Source organism: Lacerta agilis, chromosome 5 (genome assembly GCF_009819535.1).
Source record: "Lacerta agilis isolate rLacAgi1 chromosome 5, rLacAgi1.pri, whole genome shotgun sequence".
NCBI lineage: Eukaryota > Metazoa > Chordata > Lepidosauria > Squamata > Lacertidae > Lacerta > Lacerta agilis.
The window spans coordinates 32,955,788-32,977,270 of record NC_046316.1 but is presented as its reverse complement, the minus strand read 5'-3'; the positions used below and the strand labels follow the sequence as shown (position 1 = coordinate 32,977,270).

At 42.4% G+C, this 21,483-nt stretch overlaps 1 protein-coding gene across 1 annotated transcript in view; it reads right to left on the bottom strand.

Moving 5' to 3' along the window:
- KIF20B (kinesin family member 20B) overlaps nucleotides 1–14,204 on the bottom strand; it is a 37,085-nt gene extending 22,881 nt beyond the window's left edge. Inside the window, exons 1-16 of the mRNA XM_033149236.1 lie at nucleotides 14,145–14,204; nucleotides 12,191–12,338; nucleotides 11,818–11,904; nucleotides 11,610–11,729; nucleotides 11,296–11,434; nucleotides 9,988–10,172; nucleotides 7,243–7,300; nucleotides 6,798–6,992; nucleotides 6,511–6,622; nucleotides 5,678–5,746; nucleotides 5,445–5,591; nucleotides 4,046–4,208; nucleotides 2,253–2,573; nucleotides 1,322–1,461; nucleotides 520–646; nucleotides 171–191 (exon numbers count right to left, since the gene is read on the bottom strand). Coding sequence (XP_033005127.1) covers nucleotides 171–191; nucleotides 520–646; nucleotides 1,322–1,461; nucleotides 2,253–2,573; nucleotides 4,046–4,208; nucleotides 5,445–5,591; nucleotides 5,678–5,746; nucleotides 6,511–6,622; nucleotides 6,798–6,992; nucleotides 7,243–7,300; nucleotides 9,988–10,172; nucleotides 11,296–11,434; nucleotides 11,610–11,729; nucleotides 11,818–11,904; nucleotides 12,191–12,337 — 2,031 coding nt within the window. The 5' untranslated portion in view covers nucleotide 12,338; nucleotides 14,145–14,204. The remainder of the gene's footprint in view (nucleotides 1–170; nucleotides 192–519; nucleotides 647–1,321; nucleotides 1,462–2,252; nucleotides 2,574–4,045; nucleotides 4,209–5,444; nucleotides 5,592–5,677; nucleotides 5,747–6,510; nucleotides 6,623–6,797; nucleotides 6,993–7,242; nucleotides 7,301–9,987; nucleotides 10,173–11,295; nucleotides 11,435–11,609; nucleotides 11,730–11,817; nucleotides 11,905–12,190; nucleotides 12,339–14,144) is intronic.
- Between the last annotated feature and the right edge of the window lie 7,279 nt (nucleotides 14,205–21,483).

Sequence of the window (21,483 nt, the reverse complement as noted above, 5' to 3'; positions counted from 1 at the left end):
GCCTTCAGCCACATAAAGTAGAGTTTGTGCAGGTGAAACTTGGCCAAGTTGCTCTCTAGGATTTCAGTCAGGGTTCTCTTCCTGCACTTACATGGAGATGCTGAGAATTGAACCGGGGAACTTCAGCATTCAAAGCAGAAGTTCTACAATTGAGATGTGTCCTTCTGTACGGCTGCACTTTCTTGTTCTTCCTCAATGCATTCAAAATCAGGGGACCCAGCGGTTAGACTTAGCTAACCTATCTGTTGAAATGTCTATATTTCAGGTAGAAAGGGGGCTTTACCTTTGGAAAGAACCCTGAAGTCTCAAACTGTGAGCATCTCAAGTGTCTTTCAGGAAGCAGAACTATACAGTCTGACCTTGTTGGCACAGCAAGACCTCTACAACCACATTGGTTTGGGTGCCATTTTTACATTAGGATCCCAGTGAGTTTGAGAGCTAAACTTCAGAAATACATCTCTTAAGAGGTTCAAGGTGGAATATAAGATTACTGACATTCCCAGTCTTATCAGGCTGTACCTTTTGAGTCTCATCAGCTTCTTCTCTACTTGGCAGTGGGATGCATTCCTTCACCAAGCCCTTGTAAATCTGCATGCGCTCCTCGCAGTTGTCCTCCATGATTTCTTGCGTACGGCCAACAATTGTCCTAAGTTTAACCAGTGACGGAAATGAAATACATGTCAAATGGTTCTCCCAAAGAGAACCTGCTCCATCCTGCTCCAGAGGATGACAGCAGCAGCAAAAAGCAAAATGTCAGGAAGAGCAATGATGGTAAGCCCCTGGGCTCCTGGGAAGCACCAACTGCTGGTGCAGGTTTTAAGACAATAGAATGGTAGAGGGCATAAAGAAAATGCCTGTACTTGTAAATGGGAGCTGCTTTAAAATATCTGTAGCCAAAACACATCTGGGAATGGAAAGCAGGGAGAGGAATGTGGCTTATGGCGAATCCTACACTCTGAATAAGAGTAACAACAAGAAGATACCTCAGTGCAGCTATTACCTTTTGTGTGCCCTCAAGGGAATGGAAGGGCCAGAAGAACCCAAGTCTGCTGCCCAAGAGGGCCTTAAGATTTATGAGCTCTGTATTCCACCACAGTGGAGCAAGATGCACAAGGGGGTGTTTCCAACCAGGCAACTTGAAAGCTGACATGTTTGCAGAAAAAGAAGCCACACACATTAAGCGTGCCTTGTTCCCTTGGGTTTCAGCGCACAGTTCCTAGCCAGCTGGCTGCTGGATTGGGCTGTATGTGGATGCATGCCAACCCCGAACATTAAAGCAATGCTGGCAAGCCCTCCAGAAATACAAGATCAGCAAACTTACTTGAAATGGCTCTCCCTTTCTCCAAAATACTGAGCGCATTCCTGGATGACCTCTTCACGGATCTTCAGCTCCATGAGCAGCTTGTCCTTCTTTTCGGCAATCAGCTTGTTTTTCAGATCTTCTATTATAGCAAGCAGCCTCTAAACAGGAGCACCGGGAGCAGAGTCAGCACGTGGAAGGCATGTTTAGGGATTCATTGTCGTGGCGCATCATGTCATTTTGTTTACAGGGAGCCCCAAAGCCTGTGGCTTCTCACGTTGTGAGTCACAAGAAAGGCAGACGTAAAAATGCATTCTAGTGAATCACTAGGGAGACTTGGAAAACCTAAAATGGTTTATAGAAAGGCAGGAAGCCCTGGAACTGAATTACCAAGTTTGAGAGGACACTGAATCCCAAGCCTTAACCTGTGGCAATGGTGGAGAACCACCTCATTTGGCTCTCGAGACTGTATCAGTCAAGCCATTGCGCCCTGCCCTACACCCAATCTCATATAGAACCTTAAGCGTGGGACAGGCCTGGCTCAGTCCAAAGGGCATCTGCAGGTCCCACCTATCATGCCTGCACAGCCCTTTGCATAGGGCTTCATAATAGCCATCCTGCAAAGCCCCTTACAAAGCACTTTGCAGGACCTGCTTGTCAGCTGACTACCGAAACTTTGCAAGTTGTGCCTGCCTTCACCCACGCACCTGGATTTCAAACCAAGCAGGCAAAAAAGGTATTATCGTGACATCAGATCATTTGACGGTGCATCTTTATTGATTTCAAACTGGCTGCTACGTTCATTTTAAAAAATGTAAGCAGACTGGAGTATGAAACACCTTAGAGAAGCGGAGTGTAAATGCCCCAAATTAACTCAGTGGCTCTTATTTTCAAACATTCCTCCTTTTTGCTGCAACAGATCCACATAGTTATTCCTGTCACAAGGGCATACCTGGTACTTTTCTTTTCCAATGACAACGTCACTGTCTTCATCTCCCACATCTCCCATTTCTTCAGGCTCAGCCTCTTTGTCAAGTCTGGTTTCTGCCACAGAGTTTACATCATACATCCCACTGCCATCTTCTTCTAGCTCTTCCCCCTCCCCCTCCTCTTCATCTTCCATCACATCCTCCAAAGTCCTCTCCCAGAGTACAGTTGCTCTTTTAACGGGTAAACGCACATCTTCTTCAGTGTTCATTTCAGATTCAGCTTTGACAGCCATCTGCTCAAGTGACTCTTCTGGGGGAGAATCGTTGGAATCTAAGACTATTACCTATTTAGGAAGGAAGGAAAAAACATATGAAAGCCAGTTTGTGACAGTGGTTTTAGCTATTAAAGCTTCCTGCCAAAACAAACCCCTGCTTGTTTTAAGGATTTCCAGAATCCATGCTTTCTTCCAGCACAAACCCATGCCATATAGCTTCTTTATTATGACACAGAAACAGAGGTGGTGGAGGGGGTCTTGCATGCCATCTAGGTAGCCAAAAACCTCCTTGCAGGCCATCCAGCTAGCTCAACACACTGAATGAACACCCCAAGTAACGGCTGTCTGGCCTCGTTCTGAAAACCCCCAACAAGACAGAGCCCACTGCCCCTCTAGGTCATTAATGTCAAGGTGCTAGGTCTCATTTTACAGTAAGATGGGAGCACTGCATTTTATAACCAGGCAACCTTCTCCATCCAGGCAGGAAAGGGACATGATCACAGTTCCAATAACACAGTCAAGGTGAAAGGCACTGGAGGATAAGGCAGAGCAGGGCTGGTGAAGCACGTGGCCTGGGGAGAAGCCTGAGGGCCAGATGCAGAGGCTAGGTGGGCTGCATTTCCCTCCCATCCTCCGCTACAGATTGGCAAATCATTAACTCTGTTGTTTAGCATCATCCATATATGTGGCACCTTAGGTGAGCTTTTGCCTATCAACTAAAAGCTTGGGGAGTCAACACAATCACCAGACATGGATACAATTTATCAACTTTGCAGAAAGCACACAGGTTGTGGATGCAGAAGGATTTGTTTTATATGAATATCACAAGAGTTATTTGCAGTAATTGAGATTATAAGGAAGGCGAGTTGACACTTCAGAATAGGCGTTACAGTGATTTGGAAGGGGGGGACATTTGGTTGTTTACATTTGAAGTTTCCTAGGTTGGTAATATCTGTGTAAGGCCTTCACATTTTAGAGAAGATGTGTACTTGATTTAAGATACCACTTAATGACCTGCTTACAGAATAGGAAACACAAGTTAATTTGTATAAGCAGCTGCTGCCAAGGATACTTCTTCGTGTATCAGTTCTTGAAAACCGGTGATTTGTTTTTCCTCTTCGCCCCCCCCCCTCGTCACTCGTGTAGATTAGTCCCATAATTAACCACATTTTCCATCCTCTTTCAGGTATTGGTAAGAAAGCAAATGTGTGGCATTTAAATTCCTACACACACACACACACTTTTCTCAGGGGTCATAATGTAAAGTATAAGATGGCCCAAAAGCAGTTAAGAATTTCAGCTAGGATAGGTAACAATCCTGTTTGAATGGACCATTAATATTCCAATACTAGGACTACAATCCTGTACTTCCTTGTTTGCAAGTATGTCCTACCAAGCTCTGACTTCTGAAACATTCACGTGCCCTTCAAAAGAGCTCTAAGGGCAGAAGCTAGCTAGCTGACAATTGCCTTTTGCATGTCTCTAACTGCATGGTGGCTCCAATCATTTATTTCCAGTTTCATACAAATGTGAACACTTACTTTCTGAGCAATCGCTGAAAACCTGAGCACGTTGAGGGTTTCATCATACGCAGAGGGGCTCTGGCTGACGTTCACTATCATGCACACCTTCCCCTTACCACTGAAGAAGCCTTGAAAGAAGTGAGTCAGCTTACTTTCCCGAAATGGGATGTGCTGCTGCAGCCTAAAAATAAAACCAACAAGACAGCTGCAGCTCACTTTTTCGAAGAGTGTTTTCAAGCGGATTTTCTAGGATATGGGGCCAAGCTTCATTTTAAACAGGCACCATAGACTGAAAGGCTTTAGGTCCATTCAGGCCTGTTGCTTCTTCACCACATGCGTCCCAGTTTGTTTGTTTTTAAAAAGTTTCAACACAGATCCGAAAGGCAATGGGGTAAAGGATTGTTGTCATTGAGGATGGGTTGTAGCCAACAGCCTGAAGGAAGCCCCAAACTGGAAGCCATAGGAGAAAGTCAGTAGTTAGGACCAAATAACAAGACCAAAGCGTAGGCCAGGACCAAACAAAAACCAACAATCTGTGAGTACGTCAGAGCTCAGGCAGAGTAGGTTGTTCAAGGAAGGCTCTGCCAGAACAGAAAGCCATTGAATACTCCTTCCAAAGCAGAAGAGTGGGTTCTTTGCAGAGAAGGCTGCTACCTGCAGTGGTTCACTACATGGGGCAGTCACACACAGATTCAGCATCTCACTGGGTACCTCTCACGCTTATGAACAGCAGCTGTCCTTTCAAAACACTGCAGGTGCTCCCTGGGAAACAAGTGGTGGACATGCAACAAGCTTGGATTGGGCATCCATTTTTAAAGTAAGTGTTGTACAATCAGGGAGGTTTTTGGCTTGCTTCTTTGATCAAGCAAAGTTGGGTAACTTGGGCAGGGGAAAGCTTTTTAAATATATTATAATCGCATTGTGGCCCTGTCACTTGCATGTTTTAGTTCAGTTTAATAATAATAATAATAATAATAATAATAATAATAATCTATTATTTTTGCTTGGAAACTGCACTGCCAATTAAGAACTGGTCAAGTATCATGCTTCACCTGACTAGCAAAAGGATTAAAAAATGGAAGGACTGGTTAAAGGCTTAAAGGTGATGCTTGGAAAGAAAAGGCGATTTCTGGCTCTTTATAGCCTTCTGTCCCCTTCTTACACCATTTCCCACTTGTTAGGATTCACATCCTGTAGGGATCATGTCAGGTGGGGGGAGGGAGGGTTAAGGAACAGGCTGTTAAGCAGTCTTGGTCTCTCTTAAACACCTAAGTTACAAGAAAGGTAGCAGAGATCCGCATGACGAATATGCATACTTCTCTCATTCACCAGGTGTTTTCCTTCTCTTTGCAGAGGGCTGGTAGAAGCCCCCACCCCCACCCCTCAACATGAAGTGAACCGCTTTCCCAGAACCTACTTTGATTGCTGGCTCATCTTTAGGGCACTGATGCATTTGCCTAGAATAAGCAAGGAAGTGTTAATATTCCCACTCTCTTTCAACCTCTCTCCTTCGTTGTGGGTTCGTGTACAGCGCTCTGAGCCAGCGAGGTCGCAGAGGAATAATCTGGAGATAAAGAAAAGGAGTGGGAAATTTAGGTTGTTCGGTCTTACAATTTTAATCAGTGAGAACACATGAAATACAAAACTTACTCATTGACTTGCATCACATGAGTTGTTTCAGGATCAATTTTTAGCATTTTCACTGTGAATATACTGTGGCTGAAAGATCAAAAACACACAGATGTTGCTGCCAGCAATGCTATCTTTAAACATCAGTGAACACATTGCAGCCTTCTGCCATTTTGAAAATCTTAATAGCTCCTAACCTCGAGGCACTTCATCCATTCTAGTATATAGTGACAGATTTTAAGATATATTTATATTATTTGGAAGATACGTAACCATGCATATTAACTTCTTTTAACATCCCAGATAAGGATTTTAGAATATTGCAGGCCTCTTCACTGCCCTATTCACCAATGGAGTACAGTAAGTCTGCAATTTACACACATTTAACTTGTACACATTCAGCTTTATGCACTTGGCCAATTATTGTTTTAAGGGGGTGGGTGTCTGGGGAAAAAATATGTTGGCAATCCCACCCACCGTTGCACCCAATGTGTGTTGACCATATGCGATTTTGGCTTTACGCTTTATCGTCTGGAACGCAAGCCCTGTGTTGTGTGCTTACTGTACTTAACATTAAAAATCACACTGGATCTCCAAGAAATCACCTACCCATTACTATTTTTTAAGTCACAGAAAACTTCACATAATTAAAAGTCCCAAAGTTCAGCACAAGATAAAAGCATGTGAGTGATTATTTCAAGAAACACATCTGAGCAAGAACGGTGTAGGGATCCTTAGGTACTGGGCATTACTTTAACAAGTCTGTGTTGCATGAACTTGCAAGTAAAAGCTGAAAGTGAACCATTATGCTACTACACATTGAACATATCCTGATTTTACTATCGGCCTCTTACCTTCTACTGGAATTGGCATTCAGTTTTGTGGAAGCAAAACTCTGGTGTTTCAGGCCTAGTTGCATGAGCTTAAAAGCTTCTTTGAAATTTGAAACCTGGATCCATTGTAGATCTTCAGGAAATAGAAATGGTTCATTATTCACCATTAAAGCAAGAAATTAAAGGAAATAAGAGTTAGGAACATTACACTGAATTAGGAGCTAGTTTGCACACAGCCTAGGCACTGAATAAGCAGGACACTTTAAGGCTACTGAAACTGGTTACCAAAGATTTAAGATATTTGTTACCTTTAACATATGAACAGCCTTTTACATCTTGTGACAGACGCAACACCTTCCTTCTTCTATCATTGGACATTGGGAGCAGCAGGTCGTAAATGCACTCATTATAAATTTCACAGAACGACACCCAGATGGAGAATTTTGCGCCTCTCCCTTCTTCCACATTAGACTGTTCAGATTCTTTCGCTAGTTCATCCAACTCTGTCGGAACAATGGAGTGGCGTTAACATTCTGTTGAAGTGAGTCCATCTCGCCACAATTTAAAACAGGCTGCTTCAATAGCACTGAACGTTGTTCAGACAGCATTGTTGTTTGCATCGCAAGACCCAAGGTTGGAAAACCACAGCTTTTCAAAGCATCAGAGGAAGTCTCATTTCAGCATTACTTGCTGTGGCAATAGTTCACGCTGAATTTATGGAGCCTAATTTTGGCTTTCGGATACGTAACTTACCATCAGAATTATCTGCAATTTCACTGCGATTCCCATTAACGACACTTGGATAATCAACCTGAAAATTAAGACAGGGACAAAGTATGGGTTATCATAGATGTTCTACTGATACTATCATCTATTGCATTTCCTATGGCAGGACTGGAAAATTATGATGTGCTAATGGATCGTTGCAATGAAATTGCCATTTCTATGGTAACCATAGCAAGCCTTACCAGGCATACCTATGCAAGCTGGAACAGCAGCATTGTATGGCACTTTAAGGGGCGAAGGAATAAGCATTCATGGGCCAGAACCCACTTGGTGTAGCTCACAAAGTAATCTGGATATGGTAACAATTCAGAAGTCAGTGGAAGTACATTTCAATCTCCGTGAAAATACCACAATTCAACAACTCCTCCAGTAAAGTTCAAACACGAGGCTGCTGAGTTTATGCTCTGCATAGCAATGGAAACACCTACAGCTATTTCTTGCAATTTTTTGCCTTTGGATCACCAAGTTTTCTTTCCCCTCTCATGCACCTGATGAAATAGATTCCAGCTCATGCCACAATTTCCATAACAAGACAATATTCGTGCCAGAGCATACTTGGCACTTCAGAAGGCATGGTGGCTCAGTGGGACAGCATCTGTTTTGCAAATGCAGGTTCAGTCGCTAGCAGGGCTGGGGATTTCCTCTGCCTGGAACCCTGGAGAGCTGTTGCCAGTCAGTGTAGACAATATTGAGCTAGATAGACCAATGGTATAAGGCAGCTTCCTTTGTTCCTGTTTTTTGATAACAGTTGCATGCTGGTCATGCAATATTTCAATGGCATAGGAAGAAAGCATGGATAGTACAGGGATGGCCCTCTGTGACGAAGCAATGTTACATTAGCTGGAACTGAAGTAGTCAATGTGCTGCCCTCCATAAGCTGTTGGCCTCCAGGTCCAATCAGCCTCAGACAACATGACCTATGGCAGTAGTTTTCAAAGGGTGTGGCAGGAGAAGACTGCAAATGTGGGAAGATTCAAGGACACCCAAAGAAACATTTAATCATTTGAGTGTAGTATAGTGCCCATCTATCTATGTGTAGAATATGGATAAATTTATTTTCAAAATGAGAGCATCAAGTGATATCGAGGACAATGCTAGCTGTGATCCAGAATCACCGTTCAAACAGTGCTGGAGAATAACATTGGCTATTCTTCTACAGTTCTCCATGACATAATATTGTGAACAGGCATTTTCAACTTTGACAAATATGAAAGATCGGAAAAGAGAAACTTATTTGCATTGATGAAATAAGAGTTTGTTTGCCGCAAACTAGACCCAATATAAATGAGATTTCCTGGCAAAAGCAAGCTCACACCTCTCATTGAGTTTGTATACCAACTAAGATATATATGTAAGAGACTCGTTGATAATTATATTTTGTGAATGATTGATGTTCTTATGTAGCTGCATTGTTTTATACTTTCTGGATGCCCCATGATCATATTACAAAGTAGTCGCTTTTTATTATATAAATCACGTAATTGTAGGAGTCGTTTCTTTTTGTTTTCCAAGTTCCAACGTAATTTTATCAATAAATAATTATGTGCAGCATGAACAAATTCGAAGCCTGTTGTGTTAAAAAAAAATGTTGTGGGGCTGTGCTACAATATCACTTCCAACAATAAGCTCTTTCTTCGCCCCCCCACCCCTTGCTGGTAGGATTCTCCTGGCAGTTCCCCAACCCCCATAATCAGTGTCAAAGACTGGTACGCACCTAGGCTGGAATTTAACATGACACTATTGCAAATGTCTCATCTATGCAAACATCACAGCTTGACAAGCAGAACAATCTCTCCTCCCAACAAGCACTGTGCCGGGATTATCCTAAGGCAATTTCAAGTGGCCATGGGAGGGATGAGAAGGCGATGGGAGCGCCACTGCGCTAAGATTCTGCCGACGGGTTTCATTAAGTGAATCCTGTCAATGGGGTCGTAATCATGGTGAAGAAGCCTTCAAAGGGAAGTGCCCATGCGTGTATAACTAGCATATCAACGTCAGGATGAGGCCAGGTCCTGCTTCCGCCTCTGAAAAATTCAATGGACACACCTGCTTGCCCTTTATATTACGTACAAATATATTTGATCATTACATAATATGTGGTGCCCATGTGGTTTTTATTATGCCACTCTGTACTACTGCTATCACATTGACAATCTACTTTGTTGCAATATAGGCTATTTGTATGGCACCTTGGATATGATTCGTCACTGAAAGGCAGGTTTTTTTTCTCTTTACGTATTTAACGTGGTCATGTCACCTTTTATTCTTGAACTGAGATTCTTCAAAACTGAACAGAAATGTATGAAGATACGTCAGACTGCAGAAAAAGCAGAAACACAGCAGATTCTCTGGCATTTTGGACAATCACAGTTAGCATATGGGTTGCAGCCAATGTGAATTCTACTCAGAGTTGACTCACCAAATTAACGGACATGACCAAGTGGTCCATTAATCTCAATGAGTCTCTGCCAAATAGGTAAAAATTCCCACAGCCAAAAAAACCATCACACCAACATAGAAAACTCTGGTCACAGTGAATTTTAGTCATATGTGTGTATGTATACATACAAAAACACACACATACACAACCAACTTCAGTTTCTTTACAAATGGCTGTTAATAAAACTTATCACAATTCTAAATCTGTCCAACTGATTTAGTGGGGCTTAAATCCCTAGTAAGTATTCAGGATTGCATTCTAAATTGACAAACCTCTTTGACAAGACGGAGAAGTGAGCATTTGACAGACATTTCTTCTTTCATTTCTTCTTTAGTCAGCCTTCTGTGTTCTCGGCAACGATGGGGTTTGAGATCCATCTTTGAATACTGTTTGCCTTGGATGCACTGAAACAACATCTCCAGTGCCCTTGGGAGAATGCCACCATCTTCATTAGTACCTGTCATGAAGACGATTTGTCAGGACTTTGAATACTCTTTTGGAGCAGAATCAGGAAAAGGGGGCAAGGAGGCAACATGAACTGTATACATGTGGAATTAGTGCTACCCTTGGAGTTAGCACAAGGTGATTGGATCAGTATTCCAATAAAAATATATTCAACCCCCATTTTGGAAAGCAACATTTAAACTATATTGGATACGCATTATCCCTACTCACTGAAGTCAAGTATTTCATTTCAAATACTTTTGGCTATTGGAAAAGTTTGAACTATTTATACAGAGCATAAAATTATCACAGTTTTCAGTTTTCTTTACTAAAACAGAAATGCTAAAACAAATGAAGTCAATTGAATGTACTAATCCCTCCCCCACCCCTGGAAAACCCATATAGGCGGTCAACTAGAAATCCATTTGTGCTGTTCATATTCAGATCTATTCCATTCACTCACATTTCAGGGGGCAGGCAGTTGAAGCCGAGTGATAGTACCCAAGGCTAACAAATGAGCTCATCACCAAGGTACTATGATCCTACATTAAGTCTCAGCTTAAATCCCATCATTTCAATTCATCTGACCTGTCAATTGAAGCTGAGCAACCAGCTTCAGTGAAGGGGAAGAAGGATTACAACTCAGCAGCAAAGCACATGTTCAGTTCCTGCCGTCTCCAATCAGAAAATGACAAGGAGCAGGGGATGGGAAAACCCCTTTAAAGTACCTTTAAAGAGGGCCCATCAGATGTCAAGGAAATAAACAACTATCTGAAGGCAGCTCTGTTTAGGGAAGTTTTTAATGTTTGATGTTTTATTGTATTTTTAATATTTTGTTAGAAGCAGCCCAGAGTGGCTGGGGAAACCCAGCCAGATGGGCGGGGTATAAATAAATTGTTGTTGTTGTTGTTGTTACTACTGCTACTACTACTATACAGGGTTACAAAACCAGTTTCCTATGTTCCTATTCAAAATTCATTTTTAAAAACATCATATTATACCCATATTCCAAATAAAAATAAGTAGTAGAGGGTTGAAATAACTGTAGCACACAGTCCGATGACACAGAGCATACACAAGTAACATGGAACTCAAGTTAACATTCTGTCCAGAGAAATATGGATGTTCAGTAGTACCTTTGTATGTATATGTTTTCCCAGCATTTGTAACACCATACGTAAATACAAGGCGATTGTGTCCCTTCAGAAAGTCTTGCACTGGCTGCTTCACAGTCCCTTCAAAGAGTTCTTCTTGGGTTGTTTCAGGGCCAAACACCTAAAAAATTAACAAGATATTTTATGGCTTTCCATACTGAAATTCCAGGCAATTTCTTTCAAGACTATATTTTCTTAAGCTTTTCAAATCAGTGAGAAATATTCAAGCATTATTATGTGCAAAGTTTCCATACCAAGGGTTATGAGTCGCCAATAGCCCTTTACACTTTATTTACCTGTGAAAAAGTAAATTTCTGCACCAATTGCTGCAAGTTTTTTTCACTAAGCCGGAATACCTTGGAAGACATGGGAGCTTTTAATATAACGCTTGATGCATCAAGAACAGAAATACAATTCTGTAAGAAAGGGGAGATAGATATTTTTAGTACAGCAGATAGCATTCTTAAACAAATTTTGCTTTTAGAATTTATTTTTAAATCACACCTGAGAATCACCTTCCTTTTCTGACTGCATCAATGGTCTAATGCGCAGGCAAACATGAATGCGTTCTCTGGATTCCAAGCTCTCTCTCTACAGAGGGAAAGAGAAAAACCACAGTGCTGTCCAACAATATTGCCATATACTCAAGGCTCCTGGTTTTATGAGACTTTAATCTCAATAGGCTGTACTCAGCTAAGTTATTCCACATGGGGAACAACTTCCCATACAGAAGCTGGACTGCAAACTGTTTAATTCCATGAGCAACTGAGTATTCCAAGACATTACATCCACCTCAGCCATTTCTGCATGGATCACTTTCACAAGTACAGGACAACAGACATTGTCATTATCACTTGGAGTCGTCCAATTCCCTTACCTGGCTTATATCAGAGATTGATGATAAATCACTATAGAGATTCTTCCTAATGTCACTAACATCCACAGGGATAGTTCTTGGGGACAATTCCACAGCAGAAATAAAGGATGGTCTGAGCAGTGATGTCTTATCCATATTTGACTCCATCCTATTAAAAGGGGGAAAGAGGGAGGGAAAGTTGCTTGAATGGAACATCCAATAACATGAAATTTGGAACTCTACACAAATTTCTTCATCATGTGAACTCATATGCCAGATTGTTAGTACAGTGGTGCCCCGCTAGACGAATGCCTCGCAATGAAAAACTCGCTAGACGAAGGCATTCGTCTAGCGGAAGACTGCCCCGCAAGACGAATTTGTCTATGGGGCTGCCTCGCAAGACGAAAATTTTTCGTCTTTTTTTTCGTCTAGTGAAAGCGCGGCTGTCATTGCCGCTTCGCTAGACGAAAATTTTCGCAGAACGAATTATTTTCGTCTAGCGGGGCACCACTGTACAGTGGATGCTCGGTTTGCAAATGCGATCCGTGTGGGAGGCGCGCTCGCAACCTGCGCTGTTGTGTCTGTGCACGCGAGTGATGCAATTCAGTGATTCTGTGCATGCGCTTCTGCACATGCGCAAGCATCAAAACCTGGAAGTAACCCATTCTGTTACTTCCGGGTTCGGCGCAGTGTTCAACACGAAATCGCGCAACCTGAAGCGGCCGTAACCCGAGCTATGACTGTATTAATCAGATTTCTTTCCTGCCCTACCTCACAAAGGAGCACAGGCAGCAAAAATAAAATAAAAACATATTTAAAACATGCTATAGTTCCTGTGAAGTATAGTTGCCTTTTCCTGTTTGTCTGAACTTTCCTTGCAGAAAAGGAGAATGAAAAAATGGGCACAGCTACAGTTTAACACAGTCTTCATCAACCTGGTGCCCATCATGTGTTTCGGAGTACAGCTACTAGAAGTGCTGGCTATTCCCAAGATTGTCAGGACTTGTAATGCAAACATATGGTAGACAGTGGATACTATATTGAGAAGGCCAATTTAGTGCCATGGTCCTGAGTGTCTTCTTTGGAACCTGCAATTCATTGGAAGTTTTGCAAGGATGTGCAGTAGCATTAATTTCACTCAGTTGTTGTTGTTGTTGTTTTTACACAAAAAATAACCCAAAGTAACTTACAAAAGAGTGCAAAAATAAATAGTAGTAAGAAACCAAAACAAATTAAAAACCAAAAAACACAACTGTAATATAAAATGCAGGTTTAACACATCCCAACCTCTGAAAAGAGGCAACAAGTATTTTAAACACTACAAATGAAGGAACAAAAGCCTAGCTAAAAAGAAACATGATCAAGTTTCAGGTAAGTTGACCCAGCAATGATGCTGATATTGCACAAATGTGCAGATGTAGCAAAACACTGAGAGCATCCTATGCCATACCTCTGATTCACATGTGTTTAAAGTTACCTACAGACCTAGAGTGAAAATACAGATTTAGCATGCTAGCAGGTGCTTCTGTGGGTCAGATGCACAGTCACTATCGCCTGAATAGGCTGTACTTTTAATATACCAGACATGATCATTTTATTCCTCAAATTTCCTTGCGTTGGCTTTTGATAAGTAAGGAGTACTTTAAAAACAACAACAACAACACAGCACTGTGGGTTTGTTTTCCTCCCCAATTTTCCTGTGAATTTGCTTCAGGGGTGGGGGAAGCTGTTTTTCTCCCCCCCCCCCCGGCCTCAAAACTTCATCTTTAGTAAAGTCTAGCATGCTTTTTTGTGTTTGCATTTGCACTACCAAGATTCGGATTCGGTGCGTTATTTCAAAAACATAAGATATAACGCAACGATGCCTGAAACTACAGGCTTTCTACCAGCTCAGCTTTGGGCTTGATAATAAAGTACTCCGGACCCGAATGCAGACCGAAAGGGGCAAAGGAAGGGCCACCATTTATCTACTTACTTTTAAAACGACATACAATCGATAACCAGCTGGGTCTCCCCCCGCGAAACAGAAGACATCAATCCTATCCCAGTTCTCGCCCCCGTTAAGCCCACAAACACCCCTAAAAGCGGCAACGACCTAGTCTCCCCTGGTAAATAAGCTCACCTGCGCTCTTTTTTCAAATCTCGCCGCCGAGGCTCATGGGAGCCAACTGCCCGCGTCGACGAGCACGCTGGGAAATGTAGTCGCGGAGGACTGGCAGCGTCCGGCCGCTTCTCTATACAGTTGAGTATAGGAGCCCGTTGGGCACGGCGAAATACTACATATCCCAAGAGGCTCCGCGTCCATCCGGGAACTACGGAAGGATTGTTGAGGGTGGGGGGGGCAGCTTCGCCTGCGTGTCTTTCGGAAGGCAGGAGACGCGGAAAGCGCTGGGGGGGAGAACACGCACGTGGGAACAGCGACTGGCTAAGCTCGGGGCAGCAGGCAGGACTTCGTTTGGATCCAGGGCTTGGGGCTCGGCCTCGTTCTTGGGCTCCGTGCGCTCTCAAATCTGAGATAATTAAAGGGAAGCGGTGAAATACCTCTGTGCAGCTGTGTGCATCTGCCCTCCTGTTGTTTCCTGGACCACGAAACCGCTGCCCTGGGGTTGATGGTGCCACTTGTAGTCCCAAATACGTGGAGGCCTCCTGCTGCATGTCTGAAAAGACCCTGATGTTGGGAAAGATGGAGGGCACACGGAGAAGGGGGTGACAGAGGACGAGATGGTTGGACAGTGTTCTCCAAGCTACCAACATGAGTCTGACCAAACTGCGGGAGGCAGTGAAAGACAGGTGTGCCTGGCATGCTCTGGTCCATGGGGTCACGGAGAGTCGGACACGACTGAACAACAACAAGGTCTCTTTGAGCCTGAAATAACACACATTTGTGCTGTAACGGACAATCCCAGGTGTGGAACTGCCCAGGCACCTGGCCCTTGGGGATAAGCCCACTGGTTTCTGCGGAGTTAAATAAAAGAAGTCCAGCCAGTGGAGCAAGGACAAGACAGGGTTCATTGCGCAATAGGTTACAGTAAAACTGCACCCCAGAGCAGTGTTACAAGAACTTTTAAAAACTCCTACCATGTCCCAGAATACAGTATGTGGTCTCTCCTCTACTGGATCAGGGCAGAAAGATGGGTTCCCTTAAGGGCAGCACTCCATACCCCAATGAGTTTACTCGGGAGGAGACTTTGCTTAGGTGACCTCCCCTGTAATTTCCGTAACAGTGCGAATAGTTAAAATTGTACCCTCTTACGTTACAATGTCAACAGGGTAGGCAATTTTCAAAATCTTTCCAAAGGAGCTTGCACACCATTGTTCTGGTTCTCTGTTGCCTCCTTGCAAAGAGGGGAGGGAACTCTGTTGCAACAGAAAAATAAAGACCTGCCTTGCTTTTCACTGCATCCTGCTCCATCCATTCATCTCTGACCGATTATAGACTTGGGCTGCAAAAATAAACCCACTTAGTTTCTATAACATTACTAAGGATTATGGGTGTGAAAAGATTAACCAATGTGGCTTATAACTTGCAAACATGGAGCTAGGCTCTGTGAAGTAAGAGTCTAGTAGCTAAGGATACAAAATAAGAGTTTTGCAACTGGTTAGGAAGCTGCAGCTTTGGGTGCACAACGGCTACTGGTACATGCTGGTTGCTTTTGGGGGCAAACTAATGTTGCTTTACAGATTAGGGTCATTTGTTTAGGATCTTACCAAATGGTACGGAAGTCAGCCTAATAATAGCCACCAGCCAACAAAAGCTGTTGATGCTCATTTAAGCAAACTTCCTTTAGTAGTTATTTTGCCTTAAAGCAACATTTTTATCTTTTATAGTTAAACAAAACCCCAGAATGGGTGGAGTCACAAAGTGGCTTACAAACAATAAATAACAATAACATAATGGAACATTACAACATAAATTGTGTAGAATAATTAACAAATCATCAACAAAACAATTACAAATCATCAGTAAAATAGTGCTGATATAACATTTCATTCTGTTTGCAAAGATGATGTACATCTATGTAAAATTGCCAGGACATGTGGATGTCCCCTATGTAAAGTAAAGGTAAATGGACCCCTGACCATTAGGTCCAGTCGCGGATGACTTGGGTTGCGGCGCGCATCTCACTCTACTGGCTGAGGGAGCTGGCGTACAGCTTCCAGGTCATGTGGCCAGCATGACTAAGCTGCTTCTGGTGAACCAGAGCAGTGCATGGGAAATCCATTTACCTTCCCACTGGAGTGGTACCTATTTATCTACTTGCACTTTGACGTGCTTTCAAACTGCTAGGTTGGCAGGAGCAGGGACCGAGCAACGGGAGCTCACCCCATCGCGGGGATTCAAACCGCCAACCTTCTGATCGGCAAGCCCTAGGCTCTGTGGTTTAACCCTCAGTGCCACCCGCATCCCATATGTAATCTAATATTGAAAGGAATTACCGTATGTAATTATGCAATATCATGTAATTATGTAATATTAAAAGGAATTATATGTCCCATATGTAATCTAATATTAAAAGTAATTTACCCCGGTTATCACCAATTGATCAGATTTGCTAATACTGTATGTTTTGCTGGGTTTCATACACGTCTTTTTGAGAAGTCACTCCCAAGGAGTTCAGTAGAATTTGTTCCCAGGTAAGTGGGTGTAGGACTGAAGCCTTACACCATTCTATAAGGTCAAGTGATTAAAGGTCATTATGCAGCAGTCTTTTTTCAGTGTGGGAGGAACCCTAATAAAAGATTTCATTGTTACTCAATCTAGAACCATTGCTGGTTTCTTTTTGACACTATCTTTACATATTCACATGTGTAAGTTGGCTATTTCCCCCATGCCATGATTCTACCCTGAGGGTTAGCGAAGCTACTTTCTTCAACCAGCAGATTGGACAACAATAAATCATCTGTCTCACCCCCTCAAAAAATAAAAGAAGGAAGGCAATACTATAGGCTTAAGTGTCTCCTATAAATACCACCAACTTCCCTCAACTTCCCCATTTGGGGCCCTAAACTATCCAAGTATCAATCTCTAACTCTAGGGCAGGCTTCCTCAAACTCGACCCTCCAGACGTTTTTGGCCTACAACTCCCATGATCCCTAGCTAGCAGGACCAGTGGTCAGGGATGATGGGAATTGTCGTCTGGATGGCTGAGTTTCAGGAAGCCTGCTAGGGTGAGGTAATAATATGGTAGCAATCCTTCTCACCAGTACCTAGGATTTGGTATTAGAATGCATTGTAATATATGGCTCTACGGTTTAGATGTGTTTATGCTATAAACATTATTTTGGACTATTGTTTGTTTCTGGTAACAACAGTCTAAAACAAAAAAAAAATGGGCATTGTTAAAATGGAGCTCAGTATCACCAACCTGACCAAACCTTAGAAGCCATGATGAATATAGCTTGCTTGCTTCATCACAGTTACTATAAAATTAGAGGTGATGACTGGCTGACTCATACTGTCAGGGAATTAATTAAAAAGAAGCAACTCTAAAGCAGGCTGCTGTTGATTTTGTTTACCCCGCCACCCTGAATATTACATTGAGGTGGCTGTTGCTAGCATCCTGGTGATAATGCAAATTGGGACCCTGATCTTTTCAGTTTCAGCTGTTACTGAACAGGGATATTTGGCCACAGTGATCTGTGCAGTAGTAACCTCCCGACTAGATTAGTCCAACTCACTTCTGTCCTTAAGCAACTGCAGCTGGTGAAAAAATGCAGCAGCCAGAATCTTGATGGGCATATCTATGATAAATCAAATAATACTGGCTCTCAAAAGACCTGCACTTGCTGCCTGTTGGTCACTGGGCCTAGATCAAAGTTTTGTTGTTGTTGTTGCTTTAGTTGTTCAGTCGTGTCCGACTCTTCGTGACCCCATGGACCAGGGCACGCCAGGCACTCCTGTCTTCCACTGCCTCCCGCAGTTTGGTCAAGACTCATGTTGGTATTTTCAAGAACACTGTCCAACCATCTTGTCCTCTAAATGTCTTAGGATGCTAGTGTATGTAGGATGCCTTTATCCCATGTAGCCCTGTCCAAGCCTTGATATCAGCTGGGGAGCCTCCTCTAGCAGTGTCCTCACTGGCAGAAATCTGGGGATTCAATTACAAATGGTTCTACCTCATGAGCTTCATTGGCAGCTGTTTTGTCATTTGGTATCAGTGGAAGACCTCCTGTACAAGGCACGTGAACCATGATTTCTCCTCGCATCTTAACTATTGTCTTTACTAGTTATTGTATTTTAAATTATTGTAAACTGCCCTTCACAAGATCACTTGTGATGAGCAGGATATAAATTCTATACATAAATAAAAGTTCTTCCCTGGAAAAATAACCTTATCCTCACCTGGTTAGGAAAGGATGGAAGCTGTCAAACCAACATCCCTCCTCAAGTGTGGGAGGAGAGGGGGCCAATCCTGTGGCACTGGTGCTAATCCTTGCGCTGGCACAAGTATTTAGTTGACTACTGCCCTTCTGTTCTGATGAGGAGCTTACAGCCACAGCCATATTTCATTCATGGAGTGAGTGTAACCGGGTGGATTTAATTACCAGCCCACTCCTATTGACAAATGGCTGCTTAGATGCTGACTCACATATTTGGATGGAATAAATGCAGATATTGCAAGGAGCAGTGTTGACTGTGAGTAGATGTAGATGTTAAACAGCACAGGGGATGTGCAACGTTGCTCACCATGGAAGCAATTGATGCAATGAGAAGACAACTGCTGACATAAATGGGGTATTTCTCATTACAAGACGTTTCTTCATCATCCTGTGGACTCTGTCTAGTTGGCAGGCTAAAAATCAAACAAGTGATGACGCAGAAAAAGATCCTCTTTACTCCTGGAAATCAAGGACTGCAAACAGTAGGCATTTCCAGAACAGTCCAACTGGGATCTTTGGTGATTTAAAAGCCAAATTATATTGCATTACAAGTGAATGTTCACAAAGACCAAAAAATGACAAAGTACAAATAAACACAAACTAGTAAAAACATATCTGTATAAGAAGACTCCCCGAATCTTGTGAGTCACCCCCCCCCCCATGGAGTCCTATTTTAAACATCTACAACTGCATATTCATTCGTACTCCAACTTCTTTATCAAACCATATTGTTCATAGTGGGGGGGTTTCACTTCAAGTGAATCAAAATCCTGCTCTTGTTTCCATCTGCTTACAGTGGTCTCCTAAGTAACTTATAATTTTTTCCCATTCTTTTATAAAGATTTTGTCCTCTTGGTTTCTGAGTTTTCCGGTCAGCTTTGCCATCTCAGTATAGTCCATCAGCTTGGTTTGCCATTCTTCTCTGGTAGGGACTTTGTCTTCTTTCCAACTCTGGGCTAATAAGATCCGAATGGCAGTTGTTCCATACGTAAAAAGTCTTTTCTGCCCCTTTGGTATGTTGGTACCTGTAATTACTAATTAAAAAAAGCTTCTGGTTTCTTAACAAAGGTTTTTTAAAAACATTTTTTTCGCTTCATTATATATCATCTTCCAGAAAGCTTTTATTACCTTACAAGTAAAAAATGGCAGTCTTCTGAGGTATTGGGAGGAAAACCCTTATTTCAAAAATAGATCTTGATGTAGAATGGACTTTCAGCTTTATTTTATTATGTTGTGTTCTTTAAAAAACTGAAAGCTGTAAAATCAATGTTTCAGTATTCTAGGAAACAATATATTGTAAATTTAAATAGAATTTAGTTGTAGATGTGTTTGAGATTCCCCCCAAAAAGTTTTGTTCATTCCTTAGGAAGAGAGGAAGAACAGGGTATAGAAGGCTGAATAACTCAGTGAGCTGAAATGGCAAGAAGTGTTGTCCCACTGAGGCATAGTATAATCTATGAAACAAAATTAATGTTATTAAGTTTTCCTTTAACTTGCTTTTCAGGCAGAATAAATATAATGGCAGAAGGGCCCCTGTAAAAGGCCAAAGTTAAAACTACAGTGGCATTAAAAAATTCCTAAACTGAATGATGCATCCTTCTGCAAACTAGCTTGCTGTCAGTGCCAGATGCCTTGCTGTCATCTACCAGGTGCACAAGGTCTGAGAGTCAGGCAACAAGGCATGATGGAGGCAGCCAGGACTGCCTTGGAAGTGTAGCAGCAGAGATCAGTCAATATGTTCATTCCTTAGAACGAAAGAAAAGCAGGCTATAAAGGGTTGAATATATATAACTCAGTGAACAGAAATGGCAAGAAGTGTTGTCCCACTAAGGCATAGTACAGTATAATCTATTGAACAAAATGTATAAGTAGCAGTAAGACTGCAGTAATGTAGACAGAGTAAAACAGAAAGGAATGGTAATTATTGGAGCATAGATTTGCTAGTAACTGTAACAAGTTCTTTTTGTATTTATCTGCCCTACACGGTGCTTTCTCTGTCATTTGAGAAGGCGCATGAATGCTACTTATTAAAATTGCTTTCCAGAACACGATTCACTCTCTCGAGTTGGCATTGCATAAGAATAACTCACATGAAATGCTCTGGCGAAATATTTTTGGTTCCTGGGTCTTGCAAGTATATGTTGCACCTATTACACTTGTTTTGACCTAGCCTGCAGCCAGAGGTCTGTAAGCCCCAAGCAATGCAAGAGAAGTTAGCCTTGTGCAATATCTTTGGGAGCTTGGTGCCTAATTGCCATTTTTGAGATGCAGGGTATAAAACAACTCAGGCACCTGCTGCATTATTTTAACTCTCATTAATGTGATTTAAGTAAGGGAAGTACAGTATAGTAGTACCTCGGTTTACGAATGTAATCCGTTCCGGAAGTTTGTTCTTATACCGAAACCATTATTAAACCGAGGTGCACTTTCCCTAATGAGGTCTTCCGCCACCAGTGCCCTTCCACCGTTCGGCTTCCATTCTTAGACCGAGGTAGTTTGCAAACCAGGACACTACTTCCGGTTTTGCAGAGTTTGTAAACCAAATAGTTCGTAAACAGGGCTGTTCTTAAACTGAGGTACCACTGTATGTAACTATGTTTTAAACCGAAACTTCAGATTCAAAGACAGCAAAACAAAGACTTCAGATTCTTAGGCTGCAATCCTATACTCACTTAACTAGGAATGACCGCTGGGAGGAGCATAGAGAGAAGAAATGCTATGGTACATCTGCAGCAGTGCAGCCAGACACCTTCATCTGCCCTATCCACAAGAAAACATGTCTCTCCCATATTGGTCTCTACAGCCACAGCAGGCGCTGTAACCTGGCAACAGTTTAACTCCACCCCAAAGGTGCACTCCTCCATTGTCTCCCAAGAAAGACAGATGCCAATACCAGGAGTTAACTCCCACCTAAGTCAATGTAGCTTATTTTT